We start from the raw sequence: 23,681 nt of genomic DNA, 5'->3' as shown, positions 1-23,681 counted from the left end.
CCGACTCGCTACTACAGACTCACTTCTACTGTCGACTAGCGCAGTCAAGCGCAGACACGCGACAAGCAACAACTACTCTCTGGTCAGAGATTCTGTCATGCCTCGCCCATCGCCGGCGAAGCATACGCCTTACAACATGCAAAATTACCATCTGCAAAATGCTGGCCAGTGGTACTTTTGTTAACAGTGCAACAATCTCTCCTCTTGTGTAAAGTTTCACAATATTAATGAGTCGTTTCGGTTTTACATGTGCAGTTCTCAACAGTTCTGAGCAGCACTCCCTCTCTTCAGCTAAGTTTTCTAAGTGAACCAGTACGTACCAGTCTCAACGTCCAAAATCCTCCGAGGCCGGCGTCCTGATTTCCCCTCCTCTGCTATTTTGTAAGGTTAACCACTCAGGAGCAACCTAAAACCTATTTGGACAAGATGGTGTTCACACTGCATAAGGTAGTCCCACAAAGTTGGCCCGCTGCTTGACGAAGAGAAGAAAGGATTCCTGTCTACAGTGCCAGCCATCGCTTCTCGTTTAACGCGGAGATCTCTGTCTGTTTCTGACTTCCGCCTGCATAGCATTCTCAGAAGTCGACCCATTAGGACAAAACCGAGTTCCAGTGGAATGTGTTAGGACAGCCGGCACTGCTTGTCAAAGCTGAGGTCCTCCACGAGTGTATGTGTTCATCACTGTACGCCGTACGACTTCTGTGAATGTGGACCTGAACCTCATATTGCGCAGACCGCATTTCGAGCAAAGCTGCCAGGACGCAGCGTTAAATTCCCCACCACGAAGAATGCTTGAGTTGCGCGTTTATCTGATGCTAGCAGACAGTTCATTAAATGCCTTCTTCCTCATAAAATCAAGCCGAAATCCCCAGGGAATGCCCTGGGCTCTCTCTCGATCGTGTCTCATCGTGGGCGCGGCTGAAGTACAGAAAATATCACATGCGAAGCAGTCATTTGTAAAGAGAAGAAATTAATATAAAAATAGATGGCTTAATCCTGTCAGTCACTGACTTCAGTTATTACAAACATTAAATAAATTATTAACTGACAGGAATAGAATTCAGGTAGTAATGAATTTAAATAATTATGAATGGAAAATGGAAACAAGCATTGGGTGTCATAGGCCAGGAGGCCCCCGACGGGGCAGGTCCGGCCGCCTCGGTGCAGGTCTTATTACATTCGACGGCACATTGGGCGACCTGCGCGCCGGATGAAGATGAAATGATGATGAAGACAACACAACACCCAGTCCCTGAGCGGAGAAAATCCCCGACCCAGCCGGAGATCGAACCCGCGTCCCTTAGGACTGCAGTCCGTCACGCTGAACATTCAGCTATCGGGCTGGACGTCAATTACGAATGACACAAAAGATATGTCATACCAGCAATGGAGTAACGCATATTTAAAAAAAAAAACAGTTAAGCACGCGTATATGCGATGAAGTAGAAGCAGATTTTCCGAAAACTATTTTCACGTAGGTAGCTGATGTATTCGAAGTTCCGTAGCATTCAGTAAATTTTATTCTTTAGGGAGTTTTTCTTATTTCCGTGCTTGCTAAGAAAAAATTTATTGTTTTGGGAGTTCTTCCTACTTCCATGCTTGATAAGAAAAATTGGAGAGAAATTTCTTCAATAATTTTTAATTTTCACCAGCAGAAACGTTAAAGAGTATAAGCCACGTGTAAGTCTGTCACCATAGCCGCTTAAATATCAAACTGGTCAAAAACTCATTCACCTAACGAGTGATGTTCAAGGACTAACACTAGCCAAATGTTAAAGAATGAAACCGGCGCTGCTGCCTCGCCTCCCAAATCCTGCCACATAAACACCATGCTAACAGCCATATATCTGGCCTCACCAATGTACAGATGGGGAAAGATCACGAACTGCACACTACACCGTTTTACGAATGAGGCAAACCGATATTGCTACAAAGCAGCAGCTGAGTATTAATAAGGCAGCCTAACTTCCAAACTTCCAATAACAATGAATTTTGATAACATCATCTGTAAGTATAATAATGTATCACCATTTAAATAAAGTAGAGATTGATTCACCAGGGAATTGAAGATGTAGGATTTTATAGGCTTGGCCAGCAGTAATAGAAACCAGTCACTACAGTACAAGGTTTAATCTAATTCAATGGTGGTACTCTACGGCGACGGTGGTAGGTTGTGTTTCCCTACAATATCGACCATCTTCTATCAATGAACCATTTGTCTACGCTCATTTGCTAATTTCCAATAAAACAAGATGCCTGCACTGTGAAATAAGTATATTCGAAACATAGTTACAAAAACACTATAAACTTAATGCGGAACATAATTAAAATTATTATTACCGCCACGATACTTATTATGAACGCAATACCGTATATATTTTGGCAAATCAGCGTCCATCATGTCTTTCAGAAAGTAGACCTAAAATTGCAGTAAAGAAAAAAAAACGATAAACAGAATTGCTTACTTACAGGAGTAAGTTACTACACTGTCGACATCTAACTCACACTGACATTTCGGTAAGTAAATAAACATTTTATAATTAGTACGCTTTGATCCTGTTTCCGAAGGCGCAGCACAATAGATCAAGTGCTTGCTTTACAATAAAAAAGAACAAAGTGAATAGTAGAAACCGAAATAATATGGTGGAAATCTCAGCAGGCTCACAGATTTTTCTGAAAATGCAAACCATAGTGATAGATGTAGGGCGAGAATAGTTTCATTTCGCTAACAAAATACTTCGTTTAACAAAGTAAAATAATCAAAAAATGGATTTTTCAACGGTTAGGAGTTTTGACTGATGTGTAACGCATGCCAAGCAAACACCGAAAATTTTTCTAGCGTTAGGATTTCATTTGCTACCTCTGAGCCACTGGTCACTGCGTTAACGACCTCATCTACGGATGCAGGAAATAAATTATTAAGTAAGTAAATTCGTCTTATGTCTCTGTCACCTCTTATTATGTTATAATATACTATGTTATGAAACCAAGACACTGCTGTGTTTCATGTTACTATTACTATAGGCATATTTCGGCGTGATTCCCATATTGAGGTTATCTGTAAAAAGTACATGGTTTGGTACAACGTTCCAAATTTTTAACCAGATAATTTAACGTCTTATAGAATACGGTTATTACGTGCATCAGGTGGTCTTCGCATCCGTATGACATCGATGTCTCAATTGCTGCCACACTACTGAATATGTTTTCTCCTTTGATGTTGTTGGAGCTATAGTAGGTGTCAAACCTTTACTGCAGCTGTTATATGTGTACTTGTTGAACTACAGAAGTTTATTTCGTAATGACGTTTCTTGACAGCTGTATTGAGAGTGGAGTCAGCGCTATTATACGGTTATAAGCTGTTTGCTTCTATGGTATTCTTTAGGTCATACCTTTGTCCCTACCAGCTATGTTATATTGCTTGTACAATTCATGTTTATGTGGTTCTACGCTCATTTGTAGTTTAATCATCCTGTGTTTTGGGAACTGGTTATGCCAGACAGTGTTGTGGTGCGCGAGGTTTGTGACAATTTCGCGACGTTGTTGTTTTATTCTTAAACGTGTTATTTCCAGTGGTTATTTTTAATTACGTGGTAACATGATCTCTGATACGTTGGAAGATTTTTTTCTTTTTTTTAATCACCTCGTGTTTGGAACGCTATTTTCATAACAGTTTCTATGTAATGTTTGTATTTTAAAACAATCGGTTCATGTAGAATTTCTTGAAGGTAATTTTGTGTGTGTGAATATATTATGATTCCTTCAAGAAGTGATTCTCTTTGTGCAGTGTGTAAAAACCTGACAGCTCATTCTATATCGTCCGCTGTACGTCATTCCGTTTTCAAGTGGTGGATGAAAGTTGATGAGTTACTGCCGCTCTCTCTTATGTGTCCTCGGTGTCGAATATTGAAATTCCGACCAGTTTGACCTATACAGAATTTTATCACACAGGTCAAAATAAAACTCAATGGCGGATCTCTGTTACAGACGCCATAGTTAGGCTATGTATAGCGCCGCAACGTATGTGAACTTCAAGAAACTATAGGAGCTGAAGCGGGAATATTCCACCATGTCCTACAACAAACTCTGAATTTTTTCAACCGCAACTGGCCGACATAAAAAAGTGTCGCACTGTTTGTCGAACACAGCTCGTAATGTTTGTTTCCCGGTTTTTCCTGGACCTGCCTTATATTATTAGCTGTAGTGCTAAAGCTGCTTCGACAGTTCTTCTAATTCTTCTCGCATTAAATTGGTTCGTCCTTAATTTCCTTCTGCCTTTCGTTCTTCCATAAAATACACTGCCACTATTTTCACAAATTCCTGCTTTTTTTTTAAATTTGATTTCTCAGCTTAATCTGGGATATAAGTGACTTAAGAACAAGGAGAAAACGAGTACGGCAGTTTGACACGAAAGAGGAAAATCAAAGAAGAGAAGAATTAGAGAGCGACAGGAGGCGAAAACTGAGATGAAAGAAACGAAGGAAAAGAAGACGAGAAAGGAGTAGCAACTTTTCAGCATATTGCATTGGCTGGGCGATTACCAAATAGAAGAAGTGACTGAACGTCTACTTACGTGCATCCTGAATAAATGCCTCGAGGAAGTCGTCCAGAGTTCCTGTGTAGCCATTCCACAAACGATGGTGGTGGTAGTATGATAACGCCGTGTCCTTTGGATCCCGAGCCACGTAAATTATCTAATGACCAAACCAATGTAAGTTATGAGGTAATGACAACGTAGTTACAGGTGTAGAGCGTATCACAAATGTTAAAATGTGATCTTTAAGAAAGAAAAACAGAAAAAAATTATTTTTGTATTAATAAGACATATTAGTTTCGATCTGTGTTTTATATAGGGCGCCAGCTACAGTATTTAACACATCGTACCTGTTTTACAATGTGTTTCCTTTAAAATTTGACTGCACTATGAAATTTTTATGCGCTGTTCTTTCGTTTAAACAGCTCCCACATCAGTTACGAGCTACTATGGTTTATAATTTTCCTCGCCTGCGCGTTCCGCTTGTGGATTCTGGGAAGTCTGGAACTTTCCTGAAGTTGGTTATTCAGTTTACACAGAGGGAAGCTCTGTGCATTTCTCAGTCCTCTCATGATATACTGTGGTTAAAGGTGAAAACAATGCAAAAACCCAATTAATGCTATGTACATGGGCATCCAGAGAAATTTATACAAGAGGATACAACTTTCTAAAATGTCCATTTTTGATAAAACTGTGTCGATGAATTTTCGAACGAAATTTTAAAGGAAATTCACAAGACTTACTGTTTCTCAAACATTTAATACTCATACCTTCAGTATTTCTTGAGGTAGACGACTGTGATACTTGAAAGATCTGCAAACGCTAATATACACCGCACATATTTTTAATCTTTTTGCTTTATTTAGACATGCTTTCTTTGAAAGGTGACAGCCAGTTTTCTTCACCATCCTTCCCCAACCGACCTTGTGCTATATCTCTAATGACCTTGTCGGCAACTGGATGTAAAAACCCCAATTTCCTATCAACAAGTTAGGAACTAAGCCTGGGAACTCTTCACAAAGATATTTTTAATCAAATATCAATAATGTTCGGCTGAAACTTAAAATTAAAAGTCTAAAATTAGACACGAAATCAGAGCGACTGAAAAAAATTCTACGTAATATCAACGAAAATGCCACTAGTTAGTACCCCTCAAAATGGTCAAACAGCAAATAAACCAAACAGAAAACAAGAACACGTATTCAAGTTTAATACATTCTACTCGTATAACACTTATTAATTACAAAACTTCACATCTGATCGTGTTAATGGGTTTAATGTAGTTTTCTCATTTCTCCTATTTTTATTGGTGGTAGCAATAATGCAGTTTTAGCGAAACGTGTTTTGTAAACTATATCACATGTGATCCCAGGGGCAGCATTCGACGATATGAGTGTGAGATATCATTGTAAATCACCATCAGATTGAGTCTAGGACAGAAAAAAGATGGTAATATCTCCAAACTTTGGCCCGTTATGATGTACCCTTGCAGAATTCGTCACTCTATCGCTATATACCGCGGTGTATTGCACCACACACAGTTTGGAAAGGTCGCAACTCTAGCGGAATACATCATCACGATGTTAGAATTTCACAATTTTCCTCTCTTTTGGAGCACAGGAATGACTATTTCTTGCTGTACCAGGAGCATCTGCTTCCACAGATGAAGTACAGGCATATCTACGGTATAGCAAGCCCGTTTCCTTCAGTGACTCTTACAATGTAGACTCTGGCCGCGGAAGTCTATGTAATTAATTACGGTCATGCATCTAACCTTTAGAGGTTCACTAAATTACTGACTGAGGCCGAAAAAGGTGTCTGCACCTGTTAAAATGCCAGTAGAGCTTCTTTAAAGGTGGGATTTCATATTTTTATTGCTTCCAAGAATTCTATTACGATATATTGAAATCAAAACCAGAATAACGTGTGGCTCATACGGTACAAATTATTGACCGAGGTCAACACATCGTTCTGCAAAACTGTACGATTTAAAGGTTAATTTTTCGTACAAAAATGTTTACAAAATGTTGAACAGTTCTTTGTCAAATATCGTTGAAAACTGCTTCCAGGAGAGGGAATTTCTGAAGACTTCAGTAAGAGTGAAATGATTGACTTACCGTACTCAGGACATGTAATGTAATAGTAATAATATAACTTTGATCCCAAGCAACAAAGATATTACTCAGTTCGATAAAAATAACATAAGGAACAATAAAATCCTTTGTTTGAAGGAAGATCGTTTAGATGTTAGTGCTAGGGTAGCAATTTTAACACTGCTGCCGTTTCACTAGAGGTGAACTTGGAGTCGTTCATAGCCATTATTGGTTTTCAAAATGCTGTCAGTATGATTTCATTCAGTGTGGAGATAGGAAATTCACTGGAAGAAAATGACTGATCTGCATAATGTGGAAGGTACAATACACACTAGTAAATAATAATGGAAGTATTTGCACACCTGAAGTCGAGAAAGGAGTCCGATACGGATGCCTCAACAAACTTGTTTAAAATATGTTATTGAAAAAGGGATAAGCATCTCGATGAAGAAACGGATTAAATTAAAATAAATGGAGAAATCTGATGATTCTAAGTTGGTGACAGACTGGGGAGTAAGTCTACAGTAACTAGAAGCAAGGTAATGTTTGACATGGACGTTCATTAGAGCGGGCTGGATTCAGTGAGAAACAAATCAGGAGACTGTATAGGAAATAAATGAGTAATGAAAACATCTAAAAGAAACGGAAATGAGAAAGGTAAGATTTCTGGGGTGTGTACTGAAGAATAAAAGATTAATGAAAAATATTTTGAAAGTAAAGATACTTGGTAAAAAAGACAGATCGAGGAAAATTTTAATAGCGGGGTCTAAAGAGGACACAAGATACCAAAACAAGCCAGGAAAGGCAGTTGAATCCAGAAGAGTGAATGACGTAAATGGAACGACATGGGCTAGCTCTTAGGACTAATAGTGGGCACTGGTATTCGAGAAAATAAGTATTTTTCTGTTGTGGCAAAAGGTTGTAACAATTCATACATCTTAAAGTGTAGACGACTGCAGTACCATTTATTGGCGAATGTAGAAGGGATTTCATATGATTTGGAAAATGAACTTATCCATTTAGGAGAAGAGCAGCGATAAAACTGGGTTTAATGCCTGGGATTCCTCATGTAGGGCAAAGACTTAAAGATAAGCGAGCACACTCAAGGAGATGAGGAATTCATTAATTTCCTTAACATATGATAGACACAAGTGATAAATAAATATTCTGATGAATGCGAATCGCACCTCCCCTTGCATAAAACTATGTACTATGACGTCACCATTGTAATAAGAGTCTGTGAGGGATCCACGGTCTGTTACTCAAAGATAAGCATGTTTTATTTGCACAGTCTGAGGATGGGCCAAGAATCGATAGTCAAGCCCGAGAGAGCCCAGGAAGTGATATTGTTGTCAGATGTAGTTCAGTCAATAACTTTGCTGTTGTAATGATTTAGCAGGAGGAGACATTCCGTGCCGGATATGTGTCCCGACAGCCGTCGGTTTACACCTATTAAATCGAATTATACCGAATGATGACAAAATTTTTTTACCAAAGGGTTATTATAAATACAGAGTGTCTTTATTACGTATTCGCGTCTGCTGCGCCGCCCTGTGGAGTGTAGTGAGGATAACTTGTGCAGACCGTTACAGCAGCGTGTGACAATATTTCAATACATTCGACCTGTGCTAAGATTAAACGTGAAATGAAGTGTATGACAGTGAAAGTGACCATTTAGCATTAGTGAGAACGTGTAAATCCACTTTCTGCATACTTTTCGTGACTTCGATTAATAAGAAACCTCTTTTCTTTGAGTGTAGGACTATCTAGCTGGTACACTCGTAATTCGGAAGAAACAACTGCCATAGCAGTAAACACCGAGTAGCGCTTTTCCATTAGCTCTCGGTCATTTAACATAGTTAGGCTGCTACATTGTTCGACCGCTAACAGTACCATAAATTTAGTCGGGGGTCTTTCATATTGGCTACTGTTCCTAGGTCTTGTTCTTAGGATCGAACAGGAATGAATGTTAAACTATGGGGAGTGTAATTCAACACAATTCCAAAAAGTCAAAAATGTCAGAAAGAAGCAATATCGCTTGGAATGTGCAGTGCAATAAGATCTTTTTATCGTGAATAAACTTGATTTCACAGTATCAAACACTAGAAATGATTGTCATCAACAATGCCTGCAAGGGTGAGTTAAAATTCTCGTATATAACTGTGGAATTCAGATGCTAAACAAAGACACTTATGGGCATTATAGCAATGAAAACGGTCAAATATGCGTCACAACCTTATCAGAGAATTGTTTTCTAAAGATCTGACGCCCGAAGTTGCATTTTCCATGGTTTTCCATGGCTAAAATCTGTTGATTTTATGTGGACCCATAAACTGTAATGTGTATGCTAGTTCCGACAATGACGAGATCGTTGAATGACAACACGCATGCGTGCAGAGAAGCTGAGTCAAAATGTAGGGAGTGGCGAGATGATTCTGCATGCTGCTGGACGTGATTCTGCATGCTGCAGGAAGCGAGGAAGGAAGAGATTTCAGATACTGGATGACGTGATGGACGGTGCACCATACAGCAGCCTTAAGAAGGAAGCAATGGATCGCATAGAATGGAGAGGAAAAGGACCTGCTAATATAGCAGAAAATTGATGATGATTCATGCCTGTAGTTGACATCTGCTACTGTCTACAAATACTCCGCTTTTACTGTATAATTAACCACTTTGGTTTTTTGTATCTAAGAGCATATTCTGTTCAGGAACAACCTTCGTGCAATTGGAATAAACGAGTAATCAAGACTAACCGTTTGGTTGTAGCCCAAATTGTTATTCTGTTGGATCATACTATTAATACTTTTTCCTTTTGATAATTAGAATGTACTTATTGATTTGTTTAATTGTATAGCTGTTTTGTCATTGCTAAATTGAGCTGCCTAATGTTTCTGAAAGCGAATAACTTTTGGTCACATGAGAAATATTCAAGTCTAAGGGCCCTGACTCACTTTTAGTGGTTAGATAGTTACGAATTGATGCTGACTGATAATTAACATCGCATTATTGTTACTTATCCCCAGTGAAGTTACAGTTGTTTGGAATAATCCAGGATTAATCAACAGGAGCTAGTTAAGTTGCATTTGAATAGTTGTTTGGGAATAAAGAACAGTAGCTACTCAAGCTGCAGTTGGGTGGCTCATCTCAAGTGTATTTGGAATTCATTTTAAGATTTATTTTGGGATCATGTGTCCCAATAAACGTTTCCAGGCGTTAGCAATAGCCTATTAGAGTGGAAGCTATGAGCTTTAGATAGTGCAGAAGTAGAAGCAGCAGTAGTACTCGCAGCAGTGGATTCGTTAGGTGTGGGAGGATGTTCTCGTGTAGTAGCTGCCAGGAGCCTACACAATATAACTGTATGTTTACACATAGTAATCGTCGCCACTCCACAGTCTTCAAGAATTAGTCTTCGCATCACAGTTTCGTAATATTGCAGCATCTCAGTGCCATTGGGTATCAGCGCTGCAGTGTTCCCATGCCGTGGTGTTTGCATGACAGCCTTCGAGCTGAAACACATTTCTATTGCAGTGTCCACGACGCACCATCTTCATACTGCAGTATCTGTACTGCTTCATCTCAGAAACACTGCATCTACACGCCATCTCCAGTCTGCACTGTAGAATCTGTGTGACGCAAGTCATCTGCACGCAGTTTACGTGGCACAACCACTATACATTCGCCAAGCTGCAGTATCTGTGCTGTAGTATATCAGTGCTGTTCATGAGACCCAGAAAATATTAGATACAGGCTCCCAGGTAGATGCCATTTTTCTTGACTTCCGGGAGGCGTTCGATACAGTTCCGCACTGTCGCCTGATAAACAAAGTAAGAGCCTACGGAATATCAGATCAGCTGTGTGGCTTGATTGAACAGATTTTAGCAAACAGAACACAGCATGTTGTTCTCAATGTAGAGACGTCTACAGACGTTAAAGTAACCTCTGGCGTGCCACAGGGGGGTGTTATGGGACCATTGCTTTTCACAATACATATAAATGACCTAGTACATAGTGTCGGAAGTTCCATGCGGCTTTTCGTGGATGATGCTGTAGTATACAGAGAAGTTGCAGCATTAGAAAATTGCAGCGAAATGTAGGAAGATCTGCAGCGGATAGGCACTTGGTGCAGGAAGTGGAAACTGACCCTTAACATAGACAAATGTAATGCTTTGCGAATACATAGAAAGAAGGATCCTTTATTGTATGATTATATGATAGCGGAACAAACACTGGTGGCAGTTACTTCTGTAAAATATCTGGGAGTATGCGTGCGGAACAATTTGAAGTGGAATGATCATATAAAATTAATTGTTCGTAAGGCGGGTGCCAGGTTGAGATTCATTGGGAGAGTCCTTAGAAAATGTAGTCCATCAACAAAGGAGGTGGCTTCCAAAACACTAATTCGACCTATACTTGAGTATTGCTCATCAGTGTGGGATCCGTACCAGGTCGGGTTGATAGAGGAGATAGAGATGGTCCAAAGAAGAACGGCGCGTTTCGTCACAGCGTTATTTGGTAAGCGTGATAGCGTTACGGAGATGTTTAGCAAACTCAAGTCGCAGACTCTACAAGAGACGCGCTCTGTATCGCAGTGTAGTCTGCTGTCTACGTTTCGAGAGGGTGCGTTTCTGGATGGGGTATGGAATATATTGCTTCCCCCTACTCATACGTCTTGAGGAGATCACGAATGTAAAATTAGAGAGATTCGAGTGCGCATGGAGGCTTTCCGGCAGTTGTTCTTCCCGCGAACCATACGCGAGTGGAACAGGAAATGGATGTAATGACACTGTTGGGTGGCTTGCGGAGTATAAATGTAGATGTACATGTAGATGTACATGCCATCGGCTGGTCATGCCACAATATCTCCATGACACAGCACAGCGCCGCAATCTTAGGCCTGCAACATTCCCACACTGGAGTCTCTGCAGTGCAGTTTATCGCGCCACACTCTCTATGCTGCAACGTCTCAGTGACACCATGTCTACACACCACCAACAGTCTGCACAGCAGTATTTCCAAGCCACAACATTTCCACATTGCTGTGTCTACATGCCAATATAAGTCCACAATGCAGTAATTTTGCACTGCCACGACTCTGTGTCACAGGGACTTAGTATAGCTACAGCTCCACATTGCAACAATTTCATGCTGCCTGATCTTCACACTGTAGTAATTCAGTACCACCGCAACTCCATGTCACAGTGCCTATTTACTACCACGGCTCCGTGACACAACATCTCTGCACTGTACCATCTCCGCACTGCATATGGTGATCCCAGGTGCCACCTTCAGCAGCGCATCGCACCAGAGCAGAGGAACAGAGCCAATGTATGACAAATGCAGATGTATTGTATTTGTCTTTCCGATTGTCAGTCATGGCCGAAAAATCAAAGAATCACCAAGTAATTGTGAACTTAGGGAGCAAGAGGTGATACAAGCAGTGCAAGGATTAGAAGGGAAACAGATACGTTGTATTAATCTGCGTTAGGAAACCGACTAATGGCTATCATTAATAGATTCAAGCTTTGGAAATATGGAATCGAAGCTTGGCAGTGGTATTGGAGAACTAAAACCAGATCTTGGGTGAAAAATAAATGAAGTAATTGAAAAATGTTATCAATCGTAAACCAAAATTTACAGAAATTGAAAATAAAACTGAAAATAATACCAAATAAGTAAGTGGAAGGGGTTAATGTTAGGGTTGATGAGGAAGAGAATGGTTTATTACCCAAGGTGGAGGCTGTGGAAGTTGATCTTGTGGGACAGTTTGAGGCGCAAGAATGGAAATGTAAGATGTATGAAAGACAAGCAAACACAAAATTTATGTAAGCAAGAGTATAATTTTTAATGTAATGAACGGATAAGAAACAATAATAAGGAATTGGAAAGGGGAAATATTTGTTTCGAAAGGGAATATCGATATGGTAACAACAGGGCGTAGTAATTTCACGTTAGGATGTCCTATGGGCAAAGGCTGAATACCAAGTTTTCAGTGGCGAACACAGATGTCATGCAATAGATTTCTTGGCTGCATGTAAGGACAATTTGTGGCTGTTTTAAAAAGGAAGATGGATGGGGACGTTCAGACACTGGCTAATCAGAATGCTGAACAGTTTGTGCATTACAAAACCTTTAAAACAACGTTCTTGAGTACGTTTTTGGAGCACTCAAAGCAAATGACATTGCAAAACGATTTTTAGAATGGGCCAGGTTATAATACTGAGAAGGAAAAAATGAAGGCGTTTTGTGTTAGTTTCTTGAATTAATTAATTCGTTTGAAAATAACACTGACTGTGCTTCCCCAACTGTCATCTTTGACGAAGAGACTGCCAGAAACTTTGAAATGGAGATTTATCCACGTTGCTACTGACACTGTGGAAGAATTTTTCAATTTCATTGAAGACATTGGTAGGATGATGTTACAGACTGCAATTTGTTTGAGCACAGAGAAGGTGTTGCAAATCAGAACATGGAAAATTACAATAACATGAATTATTGTAATGGGAAGAATGATAGGCGAAGAGATGAGAGAGATATGATGAGCGTGATTCAAACTGGAGAAACAGGCAACAGGGAGAAGGCAGAAATTTTACAGGTGGGGGGAAGGAATAGTTTTGGACCAAGAAGAGAGGATGGAATGGCAGGGGTCAGGCCATGGAAGGCCGTGAGGTGCGAACTCTCAGCACATATAGTCAGCAAACTAACAGGTGTTTCACTGAAGGTGGTCAGTCGGGCTAATATCTATGCTATGAATAAGATCAGACAGGATTGCAACAGTATAAGAGATTATCACCACACAATGAGCAGAAAAGCGATGGATGTTCGACACACAGATGCTGTGAACAAATATGTTGGGGATATAATAAGTACAGTAGATGGAGTAGAAGGAATTACTGTAGCAAATATTGTGGCACAGGGATCTATTGAGAGAGATAAGTGGCTGGGGGATGTGTTGGCACAAATTCTCAAGCAAATTTAATGCCATTTATTAATGGGTGCAACAGTCTAGTGTGCATACAGACTAAATAATAAGCAATGAAGTCAGTGCACAGAATTTAAAAAAATCAAATTATTCACGAGGGTAAAGAACTGAGTGCGCATGGAGAATAAACCATGACTAAAGAACTCAGCACTGAGAGAAACGAAGTATGGCTTATGACCTAATAAAAATAAAGCACTTTTAGTTAACTCACCCCGACAGAACCCATCAACATTGCAATTGTGGAGTAACAGTGAACATGCAATTGTGACAACACATTAGCACCAGACGTTATAGCCCGCATCTCGTGGTCGTGCGGTAGCGTGCTCGCTTCCCACGCCCGGGTTCCCGGGTTCGATTCCCGGCGGGGTCAGGGATTTTCTCTGCCTCGTGATGGCTGGGTGTTGTGTGCTGTCCTTAGGTTAGTTAGGTTTAAGTAGTTCTAAGTTCTAGGGGACTTATGACCACAGCAGTTGAGTCCCATAGTGCTCAGAGCCATTTGAACCATTTGAACCAGACGTTATATCCGGAATGTCAATAAATCAGACCCTCTTAGGTAATTCAGAGTACACGCACAGGGGTGTCAGTTCTTTACACAAAAGTGAAAAGTGAAAGCATACGAGACACTCAGTCTAACCCGAAAGCAGATCCAAAAATACCCATCCAATGCCAACACCATAGTTAACACTAAATAACTAAAAGAAGAGAGACAAAATTGACAATGGAGCCAATGATCCGCAGTGCACAGAATGTAAGAACGATAAAGCAATGAAAAACAAAAGCAATGACAATTTAATATTCAGTAGACACACTTCCTTCAGCTAGTACTCTTTCAGGCTCGACTTCGGCCTTCTTGTGCTTCAGCACATAACCAATAGGTAAATCTAATAGGCCCGCTGTGCCTCACTTTTATGCGCTGCACGGAGCACTTACCACAACAAACCCACGTTCCTCTAACAGCTGTGTCCAAAAACAGACTACAACAAACAGATCTTCACTTCTGGCTGCACTGCATTCCTTGGATATGCAAAGCCCATCACTGTATGCTGCTCTGTCTGAAACGATGTCCTGTATTGACAGAAAACCAACTGCCAGCCTTCGACGTCTGTCCATCATGATGCCTCGCTGCTCTGCCGTACATTTCCTGTTTCGTCTCTCCAGGAAGTGGTCCTCACCCTCCAAGTTGCTAGTAGGGTTCCATTTGCTGTCCAGTACCCATTTGCCTGTGCTCTACCACAACTGGCTGTTGCCAAGGGATGCTGGCACTCCAAGCACTTTATGCACTCTGTTTATGATCTCTCACATGATTTGAACACACACTAGCAGTACTGGGAAAGACGAATGTGCTGCAATTCATAGCAGAATGTAATCAAACTAAGTTTGATAATGATCAAATTAAATTTTATACTTGGGAAATTTTTGACAGAAATTGGCTTTGTGAGCCAGAAAATTTTGAAAACAATGTGGGTTTAGCTTCAGTTAAGATTACTGAAGTGTCTGCGACAGTCGCCCTAGTTTCGTCCAAGATGAAAACAGATGCTGATATGGACTTAAGGGCCAAGGAAGTTAAAATAAGTGGAAGTGATTGTGAGTAGGTAAAATGTGTTACTGCACTGATAGCGATGTCGAGAATTCTTCAAAAAGGGTATGTAAGTCTGGTCAAAGTGGATCATGTGGTAATTTTAATAATGCATGCAGCACTGGTACAATAAATAATAAAATCATTGTTGATTGTATACTTAGGCCTATGAGCAAACATTAACTATACCCATAGTGATGACGAATTTATGAGAGAAGTAAGGATGAGTTGTAGTGATGAGAGTCTTTTTATTGAGGATTTCATTGGCGAAGTAAGTTTCTTTTTTGTATGATGAACATATGACTCAGTGAACTAGCCAACAAAAAATTAAGATTCATGCAAAAAAATGACGAAGATTATGAGCTAGATCAGCACTATTCCCTAATGAAGCTGTCTATGAATTAGTAATCGAGTAAGTGGCTGGCTTTGGTCTGATGCAACTTCACTGTTTAAATGTTTTGAATGGGTTATTACTGTGGTTTAACACCTGTCTATTTCATGACTGCTCAATTAAATAAGGCCTTAGCTCACACTATGTCCATTTAATTTGTAATTGTCTAATTAAACTAAGATTAGACTGTGATTTTGCTCATACATGATTATCTTAGCAACATAAAGGCAACTAATCTTTACATGTTTACAAAGTATGCTGCACACCCATTTATGTTATGAAAAATGGTGTGGCCACTCGACAGTCAAGATTTATAATAACGTACTTGTGACGGAGGAAGAAAGTAGAGAAGAGATGAAATGGATTGATTTTAGGAAATACAGTTAAAAATGTAACTCCTTAAAAGGTTCAGGAAATTATTAATACTGAAGTGGTAAAATGGAAGAATATTGCTTTAATAGAATTGGGATGTTGTGTGTGAGCAGTATCTGAGCCAGTTTGGCAACAAATTAGGTGCAAGGAGTTGATGGAACTACCTGTAACACATACAGCTGCAAATTATGTGCAAGGATTTGGTGGAACTACCTGTAACACATAAGAAAATTAAAACAGCAACTGGAGCATGTAGTAAACCAATTGACGAAGGGATTGTATAAGATTTTAAAACTGAGGGTCATTATTTTAATATATGGTGCTTTGTAATTCCAAGTTTGGATGTGAACATTACATTGGGGATGGATTTTATGTGCAAATGTGACTGTAATATTGTAGTAAGAAATAGGAAAATGGAATCTCATGCTAGGGATGGATTGCAGAAAAAGAATTAAATTAAAAAGATATTGAAAAATGGTCAAACAAAGAGTCATTTGTGAAGGAAAATTGCAGACAGTGGACATTTATGCGTAATAGGTAAGATGTATAACCAATAGATGATATGGATCGTTTATCTGAGGAACAGAAATCATAGCTCACTGAGTTACTGTGTAAATAATTTTCAGGTAAGCCAAAGGAAGTTGTTGATTCTGAATATTCTCTGAGGTCAAGCCATTTCCTTTTGCTATTGCAGATAAAGAAAGCGTAATGGCCAGAATGAAAAAGTGCCAGATTGGTAGGTAATAGATTTAGGTATTATTAAATATTGTAATTCTACTGCAAAGGTTAAAAAAGATGGATCAGTGAAGACTGCATAGATATAAGGAACAGTTAGAATCGTCATCATTTTCTCAGGCCTTCGTCCCACTTCAACACGGAAACGGCCCTATTACGATGGGTTTGGCAATGTTACTGTCAGAGGGTGACCAGATGCCCCTCCTGTCACCACCCAGGACAGAAGTAATGTACCCCAGCTGTCTGTGTATAGTGTAAGCCATGAAATAGCGCAAACGTCTTCAAATGTCTGTGAGTCGTGTAATTGACGCGGGGCATGGGGCCAGCTCGGTATTCACCTAGCGAGATGTGGAAAACCGACTGAAAACCACATCCAGGCTGGCTGGCCCACCGGCCCGTGTCGTTAATCCGCTGGGTAGATCCGGCGCGGGGCCAGCGCCCCTACTCGAGTCTGGGAAGTAGCACTTAGCACTCTCAGCAAACCCAGTGGGTTAAGGAATTGTTAGAATGATCAGTCTGAAAACATGGATGAACTGTTGGCAAATTTTAATGATGTTAAGCTCATGTCTAGTGTAGATATGATTCATGGATTTGGCAGATGCCTTTACTTGAGGCAAGGAAAAAGTATTCAGTTTTCCATTTGAAACGAGAATAGATATGCAGAGTAGTAGGTTTTGGTTTATTAATCACTCTGGTTCTCGCTATCAGTGCACTAAATCATTGTGTTGGATCTGAATTATTGAAGACATTATTTGTATGTGTAGCTAATGTACTTATTACCAGTTGCACCTGGCATGAACAGTGCCAGTCGCTAGAGCAAGTGTTCACAGCAATTTATAAGAGGGAGTGACTCTCAAGCTCAACGAATGTGAGATTTTACAGGTGGGGCACTAACTAACTTCTGAAGGTATTCTATCTAACAGATATGAGATGGAGTCTATTCCTAGATGAAAAATACCTAAGAATAGGAAACAATAAAATTCATTCGTTGGATTATGCCCTTTTTATAGAAAATTCATTAGTGATTACAATATGAATTCACACAACCTGTGTAAGTTGTTGAAAAAGTGTTCCACATAGGACTGGACATCTGTATTCAACAAAGCTTGAAGGTATTAAAAGTCGTTTACTTAGCAGTAAATTATTATACTATCAAGACATGTCACTATCTTGTTTCATTGACTCAGACAGCTTAGATTATGTTTCAACAGTGAACTTGTTCAAGGAGGAGATAATAAATTGGGGAACCGAGCACAGAACTATTGCATTTGCTAGCTGGATACTGACCAAACACGAACGTATGTGTGATATATTGGAAAAGGATTTGTTAGCAGTAACCTTGTTTTCCAAAAGTTTGGATCTGATATGGAGGTAAGAGAGATAATTAATTCCACTGCTCACTAAGCCTTAAGATATTTACAAGATGCTAGGTTAATCAGATGTGATATGGTTCTTCGGGAATTTAAGTATAATACTATATAAGCCGAGGGAGGGGAAAATGATGTAGTAGATGACTTGTCACGTTTGCCTTCAGTTGAAGCTGAATATGAGGAAGAAATGGAAGGGGAAAGGTTTCAGATACCGTATAAAAGAAGTGCAATGGAAGAGCAGGAAAGTAACCTATAAAGATATGCAGAGATTGTAAAAAGGGGATCAGTTATTACTATTTATTAAAGTCAACTTTGGATGTAATGGGAATGAAAAACTTAAAAACTGTTACAAGAGTGGGTTAAATCTTTGGACAGGGAGGAATGGAAATAAGATTTCCTAGATGAACACATAGAGACCTTAATCGATTTTATTCATTACAGACAGTTTTGTGCACATAAATGTCTATAAATAATGTAGGGGTACATTATTTTCAACAACTTGGCTGGGAGTGTAAGGAAGCAGCTGGCAGCTTGCCATACATGCCAGAAAGTCAAGTATAGTGAAGTAGCAATACAAGGCAAAATGCTAACTATTGTTCAAAAGCAAAACAGGTGAGCTACTGGCAGTTTATTTATTTGGACCTTTACCAGGAGGTCGTAGGGGCATGTGTATATCCTTTCAGAAGTAGAAATTTAAAAAACAAAATGTTTAATTATACCCACAGATGAGGGATACAAGCAAGAGTGTGAGCCATAAATTAGAGATGTGTTGTCTGATAAACGTAAGTGTGGCAAAACAAATTTTAACACAGGTCAGTTTGTTTCAGATAGATGTGTGAGTTAAACCATAGGCCATTTTAGTTAGTGGGATGCCTACATCCAGGTGCCTACAATTAGCTTAACCTGTATGTAAGACACCACTTGTTTTATTAGATATTACAGAACTGAGATTATATACTGAAACACCATGAGAGTGTATACATGCTGTAGTGTATGTTTCTGTATTATGTTGTTTCTAGATATTAGGCATTTTGGCGTTTTTATTTTATTGCGTATGAATGCCTCTATAACCACACAGGAGACATAGTTTGTGAGGACTTTAGGATTAGAGCAATATAAGGAAATGGAAGTTGAGTCTAGAATGCGGTGGTAGAATTAGTTGAGGAATTTTCAAACAATGTAGTAGTGCAGAAGCGAAAAAAAGACGAACATGGGCTTCATTTAAATTCATGAATGTGTATCACAGGATTACAAACCCAAGAGAACATTTAATAGTGTCAGTGGCGTGACTGAAAACATGCTTAGACTTATGTTTGTTGCTATGAATATATGTATTCTCTAAAGACACCCACCCTGTGCAATGAATTATTAAACGTTCGGGACAATGAGTAAATATGAAAACAGTATTCACACACTGTTACCATGTTGCTACTTCATGTTACAATCAGTGTGTGTGTGTGTGTGTGTGTGTGTGTGTGTGTATGTGTGTATATGTGTGTGTGTGTCTGTGTGTGTGTGAGAGTGAGGCATTACGTTCGATCTGTCTGCAAAACTGTATATAGAAGCAGAGTATTTGGTTGAGCATTGTATAATTGCCATCAAGTGGCTGGGGATGGTACATTAGGTTTGGTACTGGGCAGAGCATACAAATAGTTACATCGAGATGGGAGCAGACGAGAAAGATGCTCATCTGAGGTCAGTGTTACGCCATGTGCTTACGGATTTATTGGCAAATATATGATAGTTCTAAATTATTTATTGAATAATTCGAATAAGGCTGCCAAAACCAAGATTTGTCCAGAGGTACGCAAACGATTCTCCCAAGCGTCAGAGGACTATCCATTATCCTATCAATCCACATGTTTATTTAACGAGATTTAGAAAGTGATGGTGTGTAAGACATGTGACTGAAGTAGGATCACATCACCAATGTGAATAAAATTGTTAAATTGACCCGGTTTTCTACAGTTCCGTTTCTTGTGTACAAAACTGAATGAAACAGGTTATTTTGTTGTGTTTAAAACTAAATAATATGACATGTAATATATGTAATGTATTGTGAGTAGCGAATATGGGTAAACATCAGCTATATAATGAAATGTCAACGATGAAAATTTGTGTCGGACCGGGAGTCGAACGCAGATTTTCCGCTTATCCCTAAGGCAACAGCACGCGGTAAGCGAAAAATTCGAGTTCGGCTCCTGTTCCAGCACAAATTTTCATTGTCGTCATTCCATTTTACAGCAAGCAATTGTGTTTGAGGGCAACTTGTGTCTTGCTTCTGAACAATACAGGCACTGCAGAATCGTAATATGATATGGGGTCGCTAATAACCAAGAGTATTTATTGTATAATTTAGAATCTTGCTTCTGCAACTGGTGGCTGTTTTTATTCCACGTGTTTTACTGTATATGCCAACTGCGACATGGTCGCGTATACAAACTGTGATCCAATACTGTCAAATGTTTTTTATTCCAGTCTTTGATCACAGTATCAATTCTTTACACGATGACCGGTTTCAGTCCGTAATGACCATCCTCAGATCTACAATATACAAATATATACACCTAGTGAGCAGTGTGTCTTTCAACATAATACAGCAATACGTATCACAACATACTATCATACAATCAGGAAAATGTACAGATAAAATACGGTGAAACGTAGCTTTTATACACCAAGTCTTAAAGTGATAAGGCCATAATGGCATCGTCAAAACATATAAATATAATCAGCACAGCATCGTCACATAGATCTAAAATAAGGTGTAGAATATGTATAATGGGCCACATCGTTCACACAGTCATTATTGCAACTGGCTACTGAAGTACAGTAGCTACCAGAAAACTGTTTGCCTGCATCCTCCCTAGATGTCGCTACTGTGGGCTTAGATGTAGTAACCATTTACGCAAAAAACATAATTTGATAAAAACACATTAGGTAAAACACATGTAGCAGACTTTTAAAATTGATAACTATCATAAAAACCAATTGTGATACATTAAAAGACGGATACAGTTACCCATTTAAAATTATTAAAAGGAAATATATGAAGAGAATAGGGCCGATCCTTTTTATGGTGAATTTACCGTCAACAATTAATATACGTAACACATTGCCTGTAGCAACCTATAAATTGCCAATGAAAGATAAAATGTTTATATGAAAGCTGGAAAAAGACAGGTCAATGATCGTCGCCCTGGCGGCCGACCCAATAGAGATATTTTGCCTTTCATAGGCAATTTATAGGTTGCTACAGGCAATGTATTACGTATATTAATTGTTGCTTGCTGTTATGAGAAACAGTTCTTCGGTCTTAATATTTGTTGTCGTTAAAAAATCCGCTAGCATAATCAGTCTTTTGCAATCAATTGAATTTCACGTTTAATATCAAATCAGCAGTAGCGATATAAACAGATTCTCGGAAAATCGGAAAATACTTGAATACCTGTTGCCGAGTAAATCCGAATTGGTAAAAATTACAACGTATCACATGGTAGTAAACATATATTGGAGATTCTGAAGCAGCAGCAAATAGGTGTACCAGCTTCCTTCATTATAGAAACAAACGGGTGACTATCATTCTATTCATTTCAAACATTAGATGATGTCATGAGTTGGAAGGCTTCATTCCTTAAATCGACACTTGCCACACATTACTAAGCACTGCCCTTGTCTCTCAGCTATTACGTGCTGCACAAAAACCGACACATTGGCAGAAATCCTGATAGGAAAGCCGGCCGCTGTGGCCGAGCGTTTCTAGGCGCTGCAGTCCGGAACCACGCGGCTGCTACGGTTGCAGGTTCGAATCCAGCCTCAGGTATGGATGTGTGTGCTTTCCTTAGGTTAGTTAGGTTTACGTAGTTCTAAGTCCAAGAGACTGATGACCTCAGATGTTAAGTCCCATAGTGCTTAGAGCAATTTGAACCATTTTTCGGATAAGAAACATTTAAACAGTTTCATTTGAGAGGTACCGGTATTTTCATTTAATGAATTTTTTCTACTTGGAAGGTGAGGATGTTCCTTATAGCTTATTTATGACTTTACAGCCTGTCGCGAGAGTACGTGCTATATACGTTGCTTAATATACAGGGTGTCCCAGAAACACTACGATAAACTTCGACGGGTTGCAGAGCGTGTCTTCAAGAACGAATCGAACACAGGAAACCGTGTCTGGAAACGTCATCCAGTGACAGTACAGAGCGTCGAAATTACAGGCGCTGGCGCCTGCCACCAGACCATCCCTCTGGCAGCGAACGTGACTTTGTACGCTGACGGGGCGTAGGCGGAATGTATTCCAATGTTGTTTGTTTTTCAGTGATCGCTACCGACTGCCTCGATCGCCAGTGGAGAAAATGCTACTGTGCAGACAGTCCTTGTCTCCTATGAATTTCATGCTCTATTGCCTTGGTGGATGACGGTTTCGAACACTTGTCTCCTGTAAACCGAAATATGTTGGATATTTTAGAGAGTCCCAGAAGAAAAATGAACTGAAGATGGAAACCCGTGTCCAAAACCGCCATCCACTGAAGCAACAGAGCATCGCATTCAAAGGAGCTGAGGCCTCTTTACGCAGCAGCTAGCTCCATCTCCTGCACTGGCGATCGTGGCAATCAGTCGCGATCACTGAATAACAAACAACATTGCGAGACGTAGCGCCAACGCTACGTCAGCGTACAAAGTCAGGTTTGCTGCCAAAGGGGTGGCCTAGCGGCAAGTGCCGGCGACTTTAACTTCGATGCTGTGTAGCATCGTTGCATGCCGTTTTCGGGCACAGGCTCCTATCGTCGATTTGTTCCTCAGGACACCCTCTACAACCTCTCGAAGTCTGTCGCAACATTTCTGCGCCACCCTATATGTTGTAAATAAATCATGAAATGCTCCCTTTATATAAAACTGCAAACTACGTGAGCTGCCAGTTATATGAATTGTTGGTTGGTTAAATGTGCGAGCTCTTGAGTGTATAGTTGGCTTTAGTCAGCACTAGCAAGAGCTGGATGCTCAGTTCTGGGGGTCTTTTATCACTGAGTTAACACTGCATGCGACTGTCAACGTTGCAGTGCTACAGTCAGGTAAAATGTAATTATCATACAACTGAACAAGGACATCGCAATACAGATGTAGGAAATTTAGAGGAATCGGAGCTTAAGACCGCATTTTCAACGAATAGCGAAAGACATAGGCCTAAATAAAAATATGCATCCTAGTATTTAAACGTACTTCCTTCACAAATAAGAAATTGGATTCGAATAGGTGATGAAGGGTTATATATTATAGATTTAATAGAATAAGCAATGCCAAGATAAAACAATAAAAAATCAACATGTTTATTTTACATTTTTCATTTATCCTTACAATATCAGCATTTATATTAGTCGGACGAACAAATATACTGAATTTTCTCTTGGAAACATTAGTAAATTAATCGCTAGTTACGGATTTTTTCGTTGCTTTTAGAGATTCTAATTCAGCATACAACAGACAAATTTCCTTAGCATCAAGTGCTCCAGGTAAACGAGAAATTCGTGGAAACTCTTAACCCCAATCGTGGAGCTAGGAAGAGGGAACGGAAGTAGAAGAAAAATCGCCGACATAAAAAGTACATTTAGGTTACTTTATCTGTTAAAA

At 39.6% G+C, this 23,681-nt stretch overlaps 1 protein-coding gene across 1 annotated transcript in view; it reads right to left on the bottom strand.

Annotated features, from left to right (window-relative positions):
* Positions 1-23,681, bottom strand: part of LOC126252865 (luciferin sulfotransferase-like) — a 439,717-nt gene that overhangs the window by 172,362 nt on the left and 243,674 nt on the right. Inside the window, exon 5 of the mRNA XM_049953820.1 lies at positions 4,574-4,694. Coding sequence (XP_049809777.1) covers positions 4,574-4,694 — 121 coding nt within the window. The remainder of the gene's footprint in view (positions 1-4,573; positions 4,695-23,681) is intronic.

This window comes from Schistocerca nitens, chromosome 4, assembly GCF_023898315.1.
Source record: "Schistocerca nitens isolate TAMUIC-IGC-003100 chromosome 4, iqSchNite1.1, whole genome shotgun sequence".
NCBI classification, from domain to species: domain Eukaryota; kingdom Metazoa; phylum Arthropoda; class Insecta; order Orthoptera; family Acrididae; genus Schistocerca; species Schistocerca nitens.
This window is presented reverse-complemented; position numbering and strand designations above follow the sequence as displayed.